The sequence below is a fragment of the Mauremys reevesii genome, linkage group 7 (genome assembly GCF_016161935.1).
Source record: "Mauremys reevesii isolate NIE-2019 linkage group 7, ASM1616193v1, whole genome shotgun sequence".
NCBI lineage: Eukaryota > Metazoa > Chordata > Testudines > Geoemydidae > Mauremys > Mauremys reevesii.
The window spans coordinates 63,927,963-63,947,923 of NC_052629.1; the positions used below are offsets into that span (position 1 = coordinate 63,927,963).

Here is a 19,961-nt window from a genome sequence, read left to right on the forward strand (position 1 = left end):
AGCCTCTGTTCATCAGAGGATGGAGATGGATGGCAGGAGAGAGATCACTTGATCATTGCCTGTTAGGTTCACTCCCTCTGGGGTACCTGGCATTGGCCACTGTCGGTAGACAGATACTGGGCTAGATGGACCTTTGGTCTGACCCAGTACGGCCGTTCTTATGTTCATAGATGGAACAGTGTTAGATGTCTTGTATACTAAGGCCAGCACTACGCTACAGACCTCTATCAGTATAACTACATCACTCAGGGCTGTGATAAATACACACCCCGGAGCAACCTAGTTATACCAACCTAACCCCCCAGTTTAGATAGAGCTCCCTGGATGGGAGAGCTTCTCCCATCGACATAGCAACTGCCTCTGGGAGGTGGATTAACTATGCAAACAGGAGATGCTCTCCCATCAGCATAGGAATGTCTTCACTGAAGCACTACAGCAGCACTGGTGCAGATGCACTGCTGTACGTGAAGACAGGCCCTCAGTGTCTGGCTCCATTAATCACATTTAATTTTACTCTCCCTTTCCAAACACTGGTTTCTCTCAGACAGCAATGAGGAAGAGCCAGCAGCAGCCCATTCTCTGCCTGCCAGTAGTAGCTCATGAGCATTAGTTTGGGAATGTGATTTAGATTAGATCGTCAGGGCACTTAACATGTTCTATTTTCTCTAAAGTACTTGGCCAAGTTACAGCATGGTGTGCTTCAATAGGTTGTGGCTTGGATCCACAGAAAGGCCCATACGGCATGCTGCTTTGCATACAGACCTTGTCTTTCCTCCAGCCTATAAGAATATCACAATGGATGAACACTATACAAAATAGGCCTGTTTGATAAAACATATTGTTGCACATTAAGCCTAAGTACCAAATTCCATCCCTTAAATTCCAGCTGACCTCCAGTCCTGTTGAAAATCTAGCTGCTGTCAATGCATTGTTGGTTTATTCAAAGCCATGGTTTTTTCCTCTTAAAGTTTACATGGATAACCAAACCGCTGACTGCCTCTAGAACACGGATCTACTTAAAACCTAGCTCTTAGCACTAAGTGAAAAGCGCTGCTATTTTAGTGGGTATTGTCACTATAGTGTGAGTCTAACACTCAGCTAGCACATTGCTCTTCACACATTCCTATTGGCTGGCTCTCAGTGAAGCCCACCTGAGCATTTCTCCAGCTGCAGCTACCAGCCCACAGCAGAGGCTACAACAGTAGAGGTAGGAGGTAAACTTCTTGCATGTCTGATTTATTATGGGTACAGTATAAATAGTTGCTGCTGGACTTACTGTAGCAGACATATCTTACAAGTGGATCCAGCCTGGGATGGACCTTTAGTCAATGAGGATTGATTAGCTGCTTTCTGGCAGCAGGTGGATTCCAGTTAAGAGCTTGGTTCCTTCCCATCAGACCAGCTTCAGCTGGAGATTGAGGGCAGCTTCTAGAGAAAGGCACACACTTTTCCACTATACTTTCTTGCAAAGAAATCCCATCTCCTGCTACTCCTCCCCCTCAGCTACTCCTCCTTGCTGACGATGCTATACTTAGGCTCTGAGGGCCAAGGCAGAATGTCATTCCTTCACTCCTAGCAGTTCTCATTCTGGTTAGCCTGCTACTGATGCCATAGTTAAATCCCAATTCAACCTAGTGTCTGCAGAAAGAGGGAAGTTGTGGCATTTACCTAAACCAGAAGCTGTGTTAAATTTTTTTTTTTATTTAAGGGATTCTTTTTAAATCTACTGAAAATAAATTAAGGGGTCTGCCCTCCACTCTGCTCCAACTGCCAATCTGAACCTTCCTTCTACTTGAATAGGAAGCCCAGACACACCTTTTCTTTGCACCATCTGAAGATAGCTTTACAGCACCAGCCCTTCAACAGAGCCACTCTGATTTAGAGACATATTTTCAGATGCCCAAGGCACTTGCTTCCACCTAAAAGCTGACAACGACATCTTGTCTATAGGGCATCTGGTTTAAGATGTCAACTGCAACTTAAGGGTAGGACAGTTCTAGACAACAACCACTGGTGCATTTGTCCCATCCTAGGCAGAAAGCTACATGAGGACGAGCAAGCTTGTTGGGCCTTACTGAGGGGCAAGTGCACCAGATCCTCTTGTAAAAACACTAATGACTGTCCCTTCTGTATGGAGCAGCACACAAAAACATGACTCTAATGGGATCTTCTCTGATTGCATCCATGCTTTCATACCTCACATTCCCTGAGGTTTCCCTGCCATTTTGGAAACACAGCTTCATTAAACCATGAACATGCTTCACGCCTAGGTCAATGAAATGCAGGGAGGCTGGCTGGCTGCCCAGCTGCCCACCCAGGCCATCTTTTCCCTATTGTTTTTCTGTCCAATGCAACTTGTGTCTTGAGGCAGCGACAGAACTCCAAAAACATTGTGAGAACTGAGCCACGCTCAAAGGCTTGGAAAGGCAAAGGTGAGTCAGGCTACCAGGCAACTTCAAGGGAAAGGGATCCAACACTAACATGCCAATCGTAGTGGAGCTTTATGGGAATACCATTCCAGGACAATGAGGGATTTGGTATCTGAAGCACAAGACACCCTCCTAAACCCTTCCATCTATTTTAAGGGTATCTTGTATACTCTCTGATGTGAGTAAAGCTACCAGCAGAAAAAGGCTAGCAAAAAGGTCCTTTCCCCTCATCTCTGACTCCACTGTCAAAATGGCAAACACATGGGAATAGGGCTTTGTTAGCTAATATGAAAGGCTGACCAACCGCTAGGCTTCTCCCAAGGCATTACTTGGAGAAGGCCGAGCCCATAGGATGTGTATGTTCCTGTGTAGCCATGAATGTTTTGGCTGATTTTTGCAGTACATTGCAGCTCCTCTTATGCCCAGAGAGGGTATAATTTAGACAGTTTTGAAACTTCCCTACCAGACTTTAAGGTTTCCCTAGGCCCTTAACCATCCTGCCTGGCACTGAGCTGGAATCTGACCAGGAACTAGATCTCCCTTGTAATAGAGTAAGCAAACTCAAAGTTGACCTTCCTTATCTCCAAATCTGCCTAGTGGCCTGTTGGCACTTGTATGCAAGATGGCCACGTCCAGCACGGTCAGTGGTTGCTAGGTGAAAGTTGACAATAGCCTTCCACCACCATATGGCAATTGCCTCCAAAACCATGGGGTAGTCTGGCTGAGTAGAACAGGGATTTGCAAGGACTTCCATGGTGTTTCCTTGTGCCCAGTAGTCTCCTCTCCAACCTTCAACATAACCATTCTGACTCTTCAGGCTAGACATGTGTGCACTCAGAAACTGCTTGATCATAGAGTTCAAGCAGGACTTAGCACTTCTGAATTATTTCCTGTATTGGCACCAGGAAATTTGTCCTACAAGGTAAGTGAACAGTCTGCACAAAGTACCAAAACATTTAACCTCCTCCACCACCCCTATTACAATGCTTTTTTCACTTTGTATGACAGATAATAGCTATGTCAGAGTCCTCCATGTATTAGAAACTCATAAGTGTTGTTAACTCTTTCAGATAACTTGTACCAAATCAGAACCAGAAGCCAACATAACCGATAGGAGTAGCGATTCTATCTTTCTATTCTGAATGTATAGAAATGGTTAGGGTACCTATTTTAAGCACATTGGGGGTGCAGAACTATTACTCACCATACAATTGTTTTATAACTTTTTAGAAGATAACTAACTCTCCAAACTCTCATTTCTGGTGTGCTGACCTATGTTCTTTCTGCAATTAAAGACTATTCTTACTATTCAGTCCCTGTAAATGTTCATAAAGTGACATTTATACAAATGCATTTTTATTTTGTTTTAACAGAACAAAAAGAAAAGGTTGAAAATATTGGACTATACAACAAATTTTGATTTATAAACAAAGTATCAGTGGTAAAACATTTCTAACCAACATTCAAGGTCTTTTTAAAATTTTGCTTCATTTTAGGTCTGAAGACCAATAGTGTTCAAGAAAGCACAAATTGCATAAGGTGTACAGTATTTCAGCTCCTACAAAACAGTTAAGAACTTATATAGCAAACATTCTGAAGAAATATCAAAGGCAAACATGATTCTTACTTTCCCAACCATTCCTTAATAAAACAAAAAGTGATCTTTGGCATAAACAATCATGTATTAAAGGCATTAGTAATATTGCATTAATATCAGTCAAGCAACTAGACAGTGATGCTAAAAATCTCAGAGTATGTCAACACAGCGACTAGAAACCTGTGGCTGGCCAATGGCAGCCAAGTTGGGCTCAGGGTCTCGCCTCGCAGGGTCCTGAGCCCAAGCTAAAACCCAAGCCCAGAAGTCTACACAGCAACAAAAGAGCCCTGCAGCCCAAGCCCTGTGAGCCCAAGTTGGTTGGCATGGGCCAGTCACGGACATCTAGTTGCTGTGTAGATGTACCCACAGAGAAGCTTGAACTATTTTGAAAGCAAATACAGGAAGACTATTCAGAAGACCCTCAAGAGTCCTTTCCTATTCAGTGTTTACTATTAAATAGAAATGGCTACATTACATAGTGTTAAGGGTCTGATATAAACCAACCAAAGGCAAGACATTCTGGTTAAGGCTTTGTCCCACTCCTTCACCCTCTCTGGTGTGGGTAGTTATTGGAGGAGTCTGAGAAAAGACCCTAAGTACCATGTATTTGGCATTATCAGGAGACAAGGAGTGAATTAAGGATGAACAAGTGCTTTCTCTTGCTAAAGTCAGTTTGAGGCAGACTATTATAATGTAATTTAAATATGTAATTTCCCTTTTAGATAATCATGCAGGTGAGAGGAAAAACAGGAAGTGTAGAGTAATTGTAGTCTGACACTGTACTACACAGCTCGCCTTTGCTGTTACTGTGTGTGATCAACGGGCAGCAACAGCACATTAACAAAAGTGGCTTGAGCATGATCGTTGTGTCAATCTGTAGCAAACGGAAACTAAGGAGCCATTATAATGTCAATGCTGGCGAACATAATCAAGTTAGTAATTGTTTTTGCACATACAAAGGCCGTTTCTAAAATGTTAGCAATCTCATTACTTTTCATTTTAAATGTCAAAAAACATTATCGAACAGCTATCATAAGCATGTTAAAAATGAAGACATGTAAGAAGTATGGAAGTACAAAAACCATCCCAAGTCTGTTTTCTTAACACGATTGGAAAAAAATAATTTAACATCTAATTCAGTTAATTGCTACTAAGCCTTAAATGTGTATATAGAATTTCAGTCTAGATCATTTTCATGGCTCATTATATCTGAACAACAGATTTATATTGAGAACACCAACAGACTTTCCCACATGCTCCATCATTAGAATGAAGGGCAGTGAGGCACAAGCATCATTAAACGGAGTGTAATTTTCCCCTAAAACAACTCTGAAGAAAGTGTGCAGAGGCGGAGTGTGGGTGTGCCTGGTTTTGAAGGAAAGGAGTTCGATCTTGATTGTGTTCTATTTGAGCATTTTGTTCATACAAAAAGTTGCTTTGAACATGACTGACTGACTAATGCAGCTAACTCGATGGATTCCAAATTTTTAGCCCCCTATTCTACCAAATTTTTATCGGGAGGTGTGTGTGTGTGTGGAGGGCAGTCTATGCTTTTCTAAGGCCTCAAACTTGAACAGTCAAGCTGTCATTATTTGCGACGAACATCCATCGCCAACCATTTCAGTATACCACAAGAATGCAGATTCTGGCATGACCACAGGTGGCAATGGGAAGTAAAGAACACAGCTCAGTTTTTCCTGAGCTAGGATATCACTGCCAGGCAAAGTAACTGCAGCATAAGAGTCTATTGTAGCAATGTGATACCGGCCCCCCACCGCAAAGAGGGGATCACTTCTTATGTAAATGAACTTTACTACATATACCTTGTAACACTTTTGTGGTGTGAGAACAGCTAGCTGAAAATGTCATTAAAACAGTTAGCCTTTTCAGTGTCACTGATTGTCCCCACCAAATAACTAAGTAACACTGTTAAGTGTTCCAGACCGCCGATTCAAGCTTGAGTAAAGTCCATGTGTCATACCACCATATGGAAACTACTGGAATATACAGTGCATAAATGAGAAGTGTGTCTCTGGGATTACAGAATTCATGAAAAAAGAGAATCTTCAAAAGCAAAAAGAATAAAAATTGTCAATGTGTCGGAAGCAATTTTGAGATGCTTTCCGAAGATGTTTAAATGCATATTTTTATAATTAATGCCCTTAGAATGGGGCATTAGCATAAGCTAATTTTAAGATCATGTTTACAGCACATTTTGCTGTTAAATTCTCTTCTGCTTCAAAAAGGCTTTTTATGTTACAGAAGATAATGTTAGTTGGCAGTTGTTTACTGATACCAAGGAGTCTTTCTAACCCAGCGAAGAGTGAATCCAGCATCTGTTCTAATCTTAATAGACGCTGCTTCTGCTTCTCTCACAGTCTCCTTTACAGATTGCATAAGGTTCTGGGCATTGTGAACCAACATCTCAGTAGCCTGCAGACAAAAGAAAGGTGTTATTCTTTCAAGTTCTTAAATACCTATAGTGGTAGAACAGTGTTCACATTCAGATGAGCAATTGTTTAACTCAGAAACATAAATCCCACCCTGCCTGGGGACTTACAACAGGAACACGATGTTGCATCATTCTTGCTAATGTACGTTTCATGATAGTCAACTGTAAAAAATGACCTGTTCCATAATTTGGAAGAAGAAGCAAGTGATTCTCTCGTTCACAAGTAGAGGTTACACACCTTATGCTGTAACTGGAGTTCTCTCAGACATGTCCCCTTATGGGTGCTCCACTTCAAGTGTGCCTGTGCCCTGCAACTTTGACAGGAGATTTTTGGTAGTGGTGCCTATTCAGCCTGTGCATGCACCGCACATATACTTGTGCCCCGCACCACGGTTACATAGGGCTATGTGGATGTACCACCCTCAGTTTCTTCTCCACCAAAGCAGAGGGAAAGGAGGATGGGTAATAGAGCATTCACAGGGACACGCATCTCAAAGAACTCCAGTTACTGCACAAGAAGTAACCTCTCTTCTGTGGATGCTCAACTTCAGGTGTCTCCAAAGGTATCCTAAGAATATGGGAGGTTCAGACTGGAGTCCAACAGAAAAAAGAACAGACCTGCCTACAAGCATCATCTGATCTAGCTCTGGGCACCGTGACATAAATGTTTAGAAAACATATGAACAGAAAACCAAGTTGCCATTCTACAGATCTCTGCAATTCGTACATCCTTAAGTAAGGCTATAAACATAGATTGTGCTCTTGTCTAATATGATATCACTCTCAAAGTGGGCTGAACAAATCTTAATACAACTGGAGATCCTCTTTAATAACCTGTTTTGAAACTGCCGAACCCTTGTTTCTGTCCGCAATGGATACAAATAGTCTAGGAGATCTTCTAAATGGTTTGGAGCTAGGTGAGAACATAGAAACTCTGGTTCCATGGCAGGGACATAATATTTTTCCCTCTGCCCTCTTGCAGGTAGGTAGTGCTGTAGGTGGTGTTTGTCAAACAGTCTTAGTAGGCTCCATAAGAGCTTCAGTGCCCAGAATGGCAAGCCTCATAGATGTCAGTGTTTGCAAGATATCCAGGAGTTTATGGTGGGACACCTGAAACACCTCAAAGAGAATCTGCAGCATGCCCACAATTCGCTTAATCAGTTCTTGAAACTGCCTGCAGTCATCTGCCATAGGAGGAGGTGGAGGCATCACAGCTTCATCAGGTGATGAGGAAGAAATATTAGTAAGAGGAGTCATCTCCTTATCCCTCCCTTGCTTGGAATAGGAGGTTGAGGAGAATGGGCCCTTTCCTGCTCCCTCCTGTGGTGTGAGAATTTCTTTGTAAATTGTTGACAAGAAAACGCCCACAGGACCCAATGAGGCCATGGATGGGTGTCACTTGAGGTTTATTCTCCTGTATTACATCGGTGGAGGAGGGACAATGATGTGTCCTAGAATACACTGGGGAACCCTACACTGATATCTAAGTCAGAAATATCCTCTTCCATATACTCCAACGTGGGGAAAGGGGTGGAGGGGCAGAGGCATAGCTGTCCGGCTTGCAAAGACGATGAGGGCAAGTATGGTACTCCAGGCGTTGGTGACCAAGAGAGTGTCTCAAAGCTGACAACCCCCCACCCACCCCCCCTCTGCTTATTAAGAGATGAGGCACTGACTCCCAAGATAATGGCAGGTCTTCAGGGTACCTAAATTCTTGTAGTCCTGATGGTATAAAAGATAGGGTTGAGCAAGAACCTGTGGAAGACGGATTTTTGGCGATGAAGCTGGGGTACCAAACATTTAGCATAGGAGTAAGTCAACTCAGATTCCATTGGTACCACAGGTAGCTGAGCGGTCTTTGTCCGGTACTCAGTGCTGCTCAGGGACAGGCTTAGAACTTTTTTCACCAGTGTCTCTGCCGCTCTGGGTACAGGTACCTGAATTCAATACCGTGTCTGTCTTAGACAACTGCCTCCTATTCATCTTTGTGGTACCAGCATCACCCGGAGCCTGAATAGAACTCCCCTTGGGACCCGAGGTCTCCGTAGTCATCATCTCCGTTGGTGATGAAGATTTCCTTGGTGATTTACTCTTTACTGCCTTCTGCTTCAAGGCATATGTTGAGGCTACTCAAAGAAGAACAGCACGCTGGCTCCTGTTCCTCACAGCCTACCTTTTGAAAAGCTGAGTGAAAGCTAATGTCTGAACACAAGCTGAATAACTCACTATTCCTAACACATCCATCTACCAAACAAAGGTTTCAGAGAACCTACAGGAATTCTAGACCAAAAATGTAACTAAGTATACCCAGAGCCATTGAAGGTAGCTGCAGAAGTCGAAGTTTCACAAAACAATGATGAAGTTGCTGGTTAATGAAGCAGGGAGAGCTGAAACTAAAAATGTTTTAAATGATTGCCCACTTTAGTTACAGTATTCTTAAACTAGTATTCATTGTAAACCACCAGAGGGCACTAATGAATAATCTATGCCCAAAAAACTGCTCTACCTTTTTGTTTTGGACTGTGGATTGTTTTAAAACAAGAGACAATGTCAGGTTAGAAGCAAATTAAGTCTTCTCCATGAGACAGAGGAATGTCCTGTTAACTGCAGAATATATACCAAGGTGTATTAAAATTAACACTTTTACTGGACACTGGGTCAGATTTACTAACTCTCAGTATCTGGGACACATCTGATTGTATAAAGGACACACACCTGATTGCCCTCTCCCCGCCCCACATCAGCTAGCGAGAAGGAGTTTATATTATAATCAATTATGTAGCTCTTACCTGTTCTGACTCTTCATCACTGATGTTCGTCCTACCCAACATAGTAGCTTTAACAGTGGAGAGGATTTTGAGTTGTGTGCTGATGGTTGGGATTCGCTCACAGACCTAAGAAGTCGGGAAGGTGCATCATTTAAGTTTTTAAACTTGAACCAATTGATATTCCATTTTTAAAGTAAAACTAAGATTTTGCTTAACTCTACAGCAGTTTCTCTTTGCTGATGGCTAAGGTACAAGCATACAATGTACATGTAAACTTCAAGGGTTGTCATGATGTCACTGAAGCCATGTTTACAAGCTGGGTTGGAAATCTACAGCGCTCCAGCATGCTGTGCACTAACACACCATATGGACCCTGCTGCTACACACTAAAAGTTCCCTAGAACGCATTGATGTACTGGGGTTTGAAACAGAACAATGTCAAAGTGCACTCAGGAACTTTTAGCAAGCATCAGCAGGAACCATGTGGACAGTTAGTGCCCAGCACACTGGAGTGCTATAGATTTACATTCCCAGTCCTTCCTGATAAGCTTCGGTGACCATTCTAGCAACGTGAATCTTCGCTAAAGCAGAATTCACTTTTCCTTTGCCCCAAACAGTCTGTTTCATCAGGAATGGAGGATGGGATTTGGGGCTGTATTGGTTTATGCTATTGCCAATACCCTCTGACTTGATAAGGTTGACTATGTGGATGGCCAAGGTGATATAGACATTGCTAGACTGGTCTCTTGACATTCATGGATTTTTCAAACTCTCTTACAGGACACTGACATGTCTTCTCCCATCTGAATCAAAAAGGACCTGATCTTGCAAAGTGAGAGTTGAAGGAAATCAACATTTCCATACTTGGGCCTCAAGACTCACAAAAGCGGGGATAGGGAGCCAAGGGGATCCACAGGTGACTCTCGGCCAAAAATAAACTCACTCTCCAGCCTTGAGCCATACTGAAGGAGCAGGACACAGGAAGGAAAGTGATATGTGCATTGTTTTAAAGTTAGCCCAGGTTATTACCTGCAAGAGGTTTGTTCTAATGCGCTTGTCAGTGCACTGCTTTGCCACCTCCTTGGCCAATCGAGTCACTTCATCTGATGCTTTAGCAATATCCTTGGCACACTGAATAAGGGCACGCTTGTTTCCACTGACACCTCTCACTAGGCGGGACATCTCTGCCATCAGCAGGGCCATTCGCTTTGCAGCAGCAATTATATCATTACCCTGCAGGGAACAAATATAACAATGAATGTTACACACAAAAGGTTAGACCTGAACTGTAATCCACACTCACTAGCAAACCCTTTCATTAAGTCAAGGAAGAAAGAACAATTCAAGTCTATTGAAAAAGATTCTTCATAAGGAGCACTGGAGATTTGTACAAATGTTTGGGAAATACTTTCCCCTCCAACACTCAATGAAAACATTTCAAAACTGAAAAGAAAAAAAAATGGTGACCAAAGTGATAGTTTGTCCCTGGAGTGGAAGTGACTAGGCTGCTATCTGACTTTTAAGACCAAGTGTGTTCAAGTGTTAGACATTCTAGATTTCCCGAATAAAAGCAGCATTATTGAAAACACAAGTGCCAATTAAAAAAAAAAGTAAGTTAAACCAAACAGTACCAATTCTCTGAAGTTAAATAATCTACTATGAACAGCTGAACATAAAATTTTAAATGGCATCTGAAACTGAATAATGAAAGTATGTCAACTACACTACCACTTTATAGTATCCACAGAAGACAATGGGAAAGGAATTTATACATAAGATTTGCCACTTAACTGGACATTCTAAAGTTAAAATATTTTTTCCTTCCAGTTGGCCATCTTTGCTAGTTTCCTCATAAAAATAGCAAAATATATATCTGATTTTTAACCAAAGAAGAACAGCTCCAATAGATTACCTTTTAATGCTTAATCGACTCTTCTCCTAGAGATGTTTCAAAGGGGAGTTTATTTTTCAAGTGAAATTATAGTAAAATACTCTTGAGAAGTATTTGTCATTGGTGACATATATGCATGACTGAGGCAAAAAGTTTTTTTGTCCTCAGTTCCAAAGTCAATACCACGTGCAAGAGAAGTCAAATCACTGAGATGAACTGTTAGTATATTCTGTCTCACTTTTATAATAAATTCTAGATTTGTGAAATATTCACATTTGTGGATAAAGTGAGGTATTAGCATGATGAGCTGACAAAGGAGAACAAAAATACAGCTCCTTTTGTACACTTCTTTTTTGAGCAAAAAGGTGTTAATCCTTGGGTAGTAACATGTAGAAAGTCTGTTGCAAAAAGTACACACTGAAAACCTGATTCAGTGAATTTGTTTCCTACCTCCATGGATATTCCCTCCAGGGTTTGGTGGTATTAAATTTAAAGATATCCTGACTATGTCATTGCAGGTTGCATAGAGAGATCATATAAAAAGATGTGTTACTTGTTGTTATAAATTTAAACAGTTTGCTAATCCACTATGCCATTTCTAATCCATTAAAGAAAGAGGTGACAGAACAGGCTACTTTTCAATTCATTCGTAAAGAGGGATAAAGTAATTAGAAATATTCAATAACATCATTTGTGAAACCCTCTAATTATCCAGCACTAGAAACTGAAAAGGACAGGAATTTTTTTTGAAAGCCCTTTCTATTAAAAATGAATGACTGACCACATATGACACACACACACACTCACTGGAGAGCAACAACCTTACATATCTTGAAGCATGCCGGTTTCACAATGAAGTAAGTGACCAGCCTTGCAAAAAACTTTTTTGTGTTTAGACATGAGAGAGTACTTGTGAATGTCTGAACTGCAGCTTAGCTCTCCATTGGTACCATATAAACAGTTTTGATCATAGCAACTAATGCATTCAGTGCAGGTTCTTTAAAAGGAGTTCTCTCATCCAAGCCAGCATTTGCAGTACAGCCAAGTGCAAGTCAGCAGAAAGTCCTCCTTGATAACACTGCCATACAAAGCCATTCCTTGTCATACGGATTATAGTTGAAGCCGTCAATAAAGGCAAAGCACAACAGACATGTTAAATGACTTCTTGAATGACTTAGGTTCTATTATTATCTGGAAGTCATTGAGAAACCAACCATGGCTTCACAGGTGATCAGAAAAATGCCTTTTACATTTTTGAATACTGCCATACGCAGAAAGATAGACAGATGCAATCAAAGGGAAAATAAGCCTTTTTATTCTAAAAAGTGACCCTGAAATCTGGCACTGACAGACCTACCGAACTTGTGAAGCCACTCTCAAACCTTAAAATGAAGTGCAGGCAAACGTTTATTCACTCAGAATCATGGGGCCCAGCAAGTATCAAGAGTGATGCAAATGTGTCAGCGTTCCAAATGGCTGGATGCACACAGATCAGTTGCCAGTGGGAAACTGAGGAGTACCTTACTAGACCACTTGGTTGCTTCCCGATGCAGAGACTGAGCAGCGGCCAGAATGGGCTGGTTAACAGGCTGACTGGTTGGCATTAACAGCAGCTCAGGCTCGTAATCATCTTCAGTGTCAGAGGGGAGAGTGAATTCAACATCATCTGCATCCTCCTGCTCATCTACATCTACATCAGCCTCAGCGGCTTCATTAGGCTTTGAAGGTGGCAGGGAGATTGGAGAAACAGGGACAGTTAGTATTAGATGCAGGATTTGGTAAAAGAGCTGAGCTGGTTTAGTAATCAAACAACCTCTTGATCTATGAAAGGAAAATGGAAGCAATCCAAGGATCAGCAGAAAGGGGGCCAACCATTTCACCTGTGAACCAGTATTACTAAGAAATTAAGGAGAGAAAAAGTTAGGATTATTTGCAAGATGTGGAAAGAAATATTGTTCAGATGAGAACACATGATTTATCTTATGCATTTCAAGGAAATCTGAATTTCAGAACAACATTTTCTGTCAAGACAATGATGGGTTTGGTTTTTTTATATAAGCCAATGAGACTAGAAGTACATGCATAGCAGACAAGGACCCAGTACTGGTGAAAACAAACTTTGCCTGTGGATGTGGTTTCACATAAGGATGTCTAGATGGGATAAGAATAGGATGAGGTAATACAGCTGCCAGACACTGCTTTCTGTTCCCTTAGAGCATGGCTACACTTGCAGATGTAGAGCGCTGTGAGTTAAACTCGCCTTCGGAGAGCACAGTAGGGAAAGTGCTGCAGTCTGCCCACACTGACAGCTGCTTGTGCACTGGTGTGGCCACATTTGCGGCACTTGCAGCGGCATTGGGAATGGTGCATTATGGGCAGCTATCCCAGCATGCAAGTGACTGCAACGTGCTTTTCAAATGGGGGGGTGGAGTGGAGAGTAACAGGGAGTGTGTTGTGTATGTGTGTGTGGGGGGGGGGGGTTGGGGGGCTGAGAGCATGTCAGCATGCTGTCTTGTTAGTCCAGACAGTAGCAGACCCCTCTTCACCCCCCCGCCTTCTCTCTCTCACACACAACATTCCACACTAATGGCTTGCATGCCTGCTGTCAGAAACAGAGCTTTGAAATGGCATTTCCACATCCCTATAGGAGTTCAAAACAATGACAAGAGTGGCCATTTGACTTACGGGGATTATGGGACATTTCCGGAGGCCAATCAGAGCACAGTAACCCAACACCTCGTTCATACTGACACACTGACACCCGTGCATTGCAGCCAAGGTGCAGCAAACGTCATTCCTCTCGCCAAGGTGGAGTACCAGCAGCGCTGTAGCCGTGGAGACAGAGCGCTCTGCATGCCTTGCCAGTGTGGACGGGGAGTGAGCTAGGGCGCCCAGGGTTCCTTTATTGTGCTGTAACTCACAAGTGTAGCCAAGCCCTTAGAGAAGTAAAGAAAAGAATTAACAACAGAGGAGTAGCAGGACTGGAAATGAAGGGCTATCAGAGTACACAGAGAACAAAAAAGATTAAAGGGAAAGGAGATCGTTCTTCGTAAATGAAGTTATTAGTGTTTGTTAACAGACTGAAAATGGAGTTAGGAAAACAAAGCACTGTGAATAAGAATGTTTAGAGTACAAAGGGATTATGAAGAGGACTATAGTGTTTTGCCATAATGTTGCAGTTATTACCTTTTTGTGTGTGAAAAAATGATGATTTAATGCCTATAGCGCAGAGTGTGGGGAGGAGGTACCTAAGAAAACAACATCACAGCATATTTTGCATGGCTTGTTACCATAGCCAACACTTCCAGGACCATTGCATTATACAAAATTACTAATCACATTCTTCATACCAGATGAAGAGAGTGAAACAAGCCAAACAATCCTTATCAAGAAGGTATGTATTTTCTAATGTGCCTTGTTTTTAAGGTAAGGCCTTCTATGGATAAAATCTACACAAGAAAAACATTGAAAGGGAAAAGCTATAATTTAAACTCGATAAGTGACTCATCTTAAAAAAAAACAAAAAACCTTAGTCATGCAGAGCATCTTCCAGACATTACACAATATAAGCACCTTTTGATTGATAGGCTTTATAATTCTTTATACTGAAGCCTAATTTAACTCTCAAACCCTAATGCCAAAGCTATGCTGACATAGAGAATGCAGAGGCGGAAACTGACCCACCTGGGCTTATGGACCCTCCAGTTTGCCCAGTGAAAAACGACATTTGTAAAAGGATTAAATTGGTAACTTTTGAGTCTTATAAAGACAGAGCATTAAAAAGCCTGTTAAAAAAATATTAAGCATTCCCTCTTCGTCCCCCCCGCAAAAAGATAGACGCATCTGTTTGTGACAATAAAACCCCAGGAAAACACAAAAGTGAAAGATTGGCTTTGTGAACTGACAGCCTGCCTCAGCCTGAAGTCCGGCAAGCTTGGGATGAGCTGGATTCTTGTGTCTCATGATCTGTCAAGTCCCACACACCATGCTCAGTGTCTGCCATGCTAGATTTTCTCCATAAGAGAAGGCCACCTCCTGTGGGCTGCAGGGGAAAGTTAAAGACTCATCTTTTAAATACACCTCTACCCCGATATAACGTGACCCGGTATAACATGAATTCGGATATAACGCAGTAAAGCAGTGCTCGGGGGGGGTGGGGGGTGCACTCCGGCAGATCAAAGCAAGTTCGATATAACGCGGTTTCACCTATAATGCAGTAAGATTTTTTTTTGGCTCCCGAGGACAGCGTTATATCGGAGTAGAGGTGTAGCTTCTCTGAGGATCATTACTGCTCAAAAGAAAGCATTTTAAAACTAAAGCCAGAGTAAATCCAAGATGGTATCCATGATCTGCAGAGAAGAGTGGGAGCAGGGGACACACACCATGGGACACTGCAATTTCCTGAAGTTGTACTCATGGGACCAGCTTGCTTTGCAGCTGGTGTGACTTTAAAACCATGAACGAAGGATGAAAAGTTAGACTTCAATTTCCTGGTTTTGTTGGTTTGAATCACTTTTCTTGAAAGGTTTTGAAAATATTGTTCTATAAGCCAGAGACCTCAGAGTTTAGACTGATGCTAAAAAGAGGAGAAGTTGTACATTGTTATTTTTTAAGCTGTATTGGTGTTTTGCTCTCGTAGGTAAATATTTTAGTAGGCATATTACTTAACATATAAACTACATATGGTAACCAAATATTTCAGTACGTATTGTATTTAATTGTATTGTCAGCTTTAAAATCCAAACCACTAGGCACTTTTTGAAAAGTGCAAATTATAACCCATTGTTCCTCAAAATTACCTTTTAAGACGATTAACACGATAAAGGAGTAATCCTTTTGGGATATAAACACACACAGGTAACAATAAAGCAAGCAGAAAATATACTGAACTTCTCATGTAAAACACAGTTCTAGTCAGAAAAGTAGCTCCAAAATGGATTTGTGGGGTTTCTTGTTTATTACATCAATGATCCCGATCAATTTTCCTCATTTTACAAGTAAAGAGGCCTTTTCCAACTCAGTGCTCCTAACTCATTAGAATCTGTTCACATATCCCAAACAATGGCAATGCTGCAGACCAAATTCTGGCCTACAAGTTACACCTGTGGAAGTCCACGCCTGCTGCCTAGAATGGGCTTTTTACAGCTGCAAACGAGGGCAGAATTTGTCTCTATAACTGTTACATAGCAAAAACTTACATTGATGTGCAAGCCAGAATAGACTCAGTGTGTGTAAGCGTGACTGAATAAAAAGGAGTGAGGTGGTCCCATTTTTATACTATCACTTTTGTCCGTAACTGCACCTTACAAACTTTAATTTCTACGCAGTATATTTATATAGCTATTGTAGAAAGGCTCTCCCCAGAATTAACACAACCCAGCTCACAAGTGCTGCAAGTTTCACTTTTCCTATGTATGGAATTCTAATGCGCCAAGCATTAATCTCCCAATCCAGTGCTAATTATAACCCTTTAAACAGAATGATCTTTGACCCCAAAGCCATACAATGGCTTTTAATAATAAGGTGTCTTAACAAATAGTACCTTCCTAGAACACACAGCTCAAAAGGGTAGGGGTTATTTTAAACAAAAATGATACATCTTCTAGAAACAGATGGCTCAGGAGGAGAAGAGTTAAATGGATGAGCTACCTACAGTCACCCAATCTAGCCTGACGGGTTGGTTTCTGTGATGTCCAGCAGAACTACTTACAGTAGTTGTAACATAGTTGTCAGTTTCCTACCTTAAAAGGGCAAAAAATATCAACGGTTCTGTGACATACTAACCAGCTTTGATGACCACAAACACAAAGTGAGCATGGAAGGCAAACCCATGTTTACACAGAATGTAAGGTGCATTATAGTAGCTCTCCACATAAGAATGACCTTGAGAGAAGCTGTTCTGCTATTTTATGTTTTGAAGGTAAAAAGCTTCTAATTTCTCCAGCAGCAATGATTCAATAGCTATCCAGTGGATGGGTATAAACATTCAAATTGAGTGGCTTCACTATTTCAGGGATGCTATAATCAAGGGCCTGTCTACTTCACAACAAGCCTGGCCTAATTCTGTGGCAATCCTCTTGCATTCTGCAGCCACACTATAGCAGTGAGGAGATTCTGTGGCATCTTCCAACTGCATTTTCATATTTAATTTTAAAAAAATAATTATAATTGTACCCTTTGTTTCATGTAATATTAAATTCCATTTATTTTATTCTGCCCCCAACATTTACATTTTCAGCGCACTCCAGAACTTAGGGTATGTCTACTGAAGTGCAGCTGCAGCTACACCACTGTAATGTAGACACTTCCCTTCTGTTGCTGTAGTGTGTTTATTCCAGTTGCTGTAGTAAATCTATCCTCTCGAGAGGAAGTAGGTAGGTCAATGGTAGAATTCTTCCATCGAACTAGCTGTATTTACAGCAGGAGTTAAGTCGATCTAATTACATCACGCAGGGTGCAAAATTTTTCCACAGCCCTGAGCAATGTAGTTAGGTTGACATAAGTTTTAGGTGTAGACCAGTGCTTAGCAGTACAAATGTATAAATTCTATTATAAAAGGAGGTCAGGAGAAAGCAGGAGGTTTTGAAGCTGTAGAAGGGGAAACTAGGAGGTGGTTCCAGCATCTGAGAAGCTGTGGAAGGCAGTCTGGGTTTGTGGGATAAGCACATTAATTTGGCATGTTAACCAGTTCACTAGCATTTAATGATACTGCCACTGAAATATGCATCATTAGTTTTCAAAATTAACACCCCATGGAGGCATATGGAGCACATCATGTCTCACAGAGCCATTTTTTAGGGATTTACACACATCATTGCATTGACTCCTAGTCTGAGAAGTATACAAGGTTGGAAAAATGAATGCCTGCAATCTTCAGCATAATGCTATGACAAATATCCAGCTGTTTAATCATGGCATACACAGAATCCCACCTACAATGCTTCGTTTTATCCAGGAAATGAAAGGAATGGCAACAGCTGACTTTGGACAGTCAAGCTCATGATTGGTCCTGGAGAATTATTCTGATTTCTTTCAGTCCTAGATCTTTGACTATTATTTCTCATTTCCAGAGATAAACACCTTTCTTACATTGGTTGTTAAGAGTCAATAGAAACAAGCCCTTTTATACACTTCACTTACCTTGCTAGACCATTTTCGGGCTTCATCGTGTAGCTGCCTAGCAGCCATCATCATGGGCTGATTAATCACCTCTCCCGCTTTCTGCTCTGGGAACTCTTCATCCTTCTCTTCGGGAGGAGGTGGTCTGGGTGGTGGAACTTCACCCTCTGGAAGGGGTGGTTTTGGAGGCGCAAGTTCATCAGTCAGCTAAGCAAGAAAGGAATATATTCTGTACACTTGAAAATATACTCGCACAAAACATGGTACCAGGTTGTTAGACATCTGCAGGACAATGAGGAGCTCATGCTGTCTCACATTTAAAAAGGACTCTCCATCACAAGAAAAGTACGTTCATAGTAGTTTACGCCTTTTCACACTGAAGGCTGGCCCGCTAAGTTTCTGGTGCTGACCGGCCAAATACTAACTACCATTTTTATTTAAAGAATAAAACAAATGTTTTCCATTTGGTCAAAATCAGTACTTCTCCTCTACCTTAAACTCAAATCATTGCCCTGGACTTATGGCCTCTGCTTAATAGAAAGGGTAGGCCAACTCCATATAAATTCACAGGGGTTCATTTTCTCCCAAAAGCACATTGCATGATCCATGTAACCAGAGATATAAATGGATCCAAAAGGATTCATTTTAGAGGGGCAGGGAAAGAGTGGCATGAAAAGCCTGTGCTATTCCCTTGTCTTGTAGTTAGAATATGTTCTGTGGCTTAACCTCTCTAAGTGCTGTTTTACACTAGATGAGGCTTAAACTAAACCATATCACAGGCAAAAGTATTGAAGATATAACGAACATGAACTAATGGGCAGAATTTGAGGCTTCCCCACTCCTCATTACATGAGATAAAGCACAGAAGAGTGAGGTGATGATATTTCTAATCATTTTATTCGCTAAGACAAAAATTACAACCATTGCACTGAAAGACATTCTCTTTAGAAGATGAAGTTAACTTCTGTATTTCCTGTTTGAAAGTCCTGTCACTTAAGAAACATGGATCTATAAAGCAAACAATGGATGGGGTCTAGCTGTCTCAAAGGTTGCCTCTCTCTCTGCTTCAAGAAGGGTTCTGTGATGTTTGCACCTCATCCAAAGTTCACTGAAGTCAATTAAAGTCTTCCATTGACTTCAGTGGTCTTTATATCAGGCTCTTTCATGAAGTGCTTCAATCTTAAATTAAGTAAGTATGCTAGTTTCTAAAAAAGGACCACCAAAACTATTTAAAAGTGAAAAGTGAAGTCCAGTACATCCCAACACGACTCTACCTGAACTGAAGTGTCTCTGAAAAAAAAGTTTTATTGTCACTGGATGCAATCAGTATTTTATCAGTGCAACTCAAATATACTTTTACTGAGAAAATGAACTGCACTTACATGAAGCTGCTCAATGTCCGGGGGAGGAGGAGGAGGGAAATCAGGTTCTTGAGGCTGGAAGGCTTCTCTGACTTTTGCCACAGCTCCCAGAATCCTATATCCAGAATCCAGGAAGCTCTTCTGCAAACCTGATCAGAAGATCCAATGCTTAATTTAATATGTCCTTGTTACCTTGCATGCTTGGGGGGGGGAGGGGGGGAAGGAGGGGAGCACTACTCTCAGGAGTATTTGCAGTTTGCACAATACCTGGTTCAAATTATTTAGGTACCTTCAAAATTTAGTTGCAAAATATAATGGTATTTAACCAACAGACAGCATGTTGT

At 41.5% G+C, this 19,961-nt stretch overlaps 1 protein-coding gene across 4 annotated transcripts in view; it reads right to left on the bottom strand.

Moving 5' to 3' along the window:
- Positions 1 to 4,901: 4,901 nt before the first annotated feature.
- Positions 4,902 to 19,961, bottom strand: part of VCL (vinculin) — a 98,377-nt gene continuing 83,317 nt past the window's right edge. For 2 of the 4 annotated variants that reach the window (XM_039546531.1, XM_039546532.1), the window contains exons 17-22: positions 19,639 to 19,766; positions 18,278 to 18,463; positions 12,658 to 12,855; positions 10,276 to 10,479; positions 9,268 to 9,372; positions 4,902 to 6,459 (exon numbers count right to left, since the gene is read on the bottom strand). In XM_039546531.1, the coding sequence (XP_039402465.1) occupies positions 6,313 to 6,459; positions 9,268 to 9,372; positions 10,276 to 10,479; positions 12,658 to 12,855; positions 18,278 to 18,463; positions 19,639 to 19,766 (968 nt within the window). In that variant the 3' untranslated portion in view covers positions 4,902 to 6,312. The remainder of the gene's footprint in view (positions 6,460 to 9,267; positions 9,373 to 10,275; positions 10,480 to 12,657; positions 12,856 to 18,277; positions 18,464 to 19,638; positions 19,767 to 19,961) is intronic. The other 2 variants (XM_039546533.1, XM_039546534.1) reach the window with 1 other exon arrangement.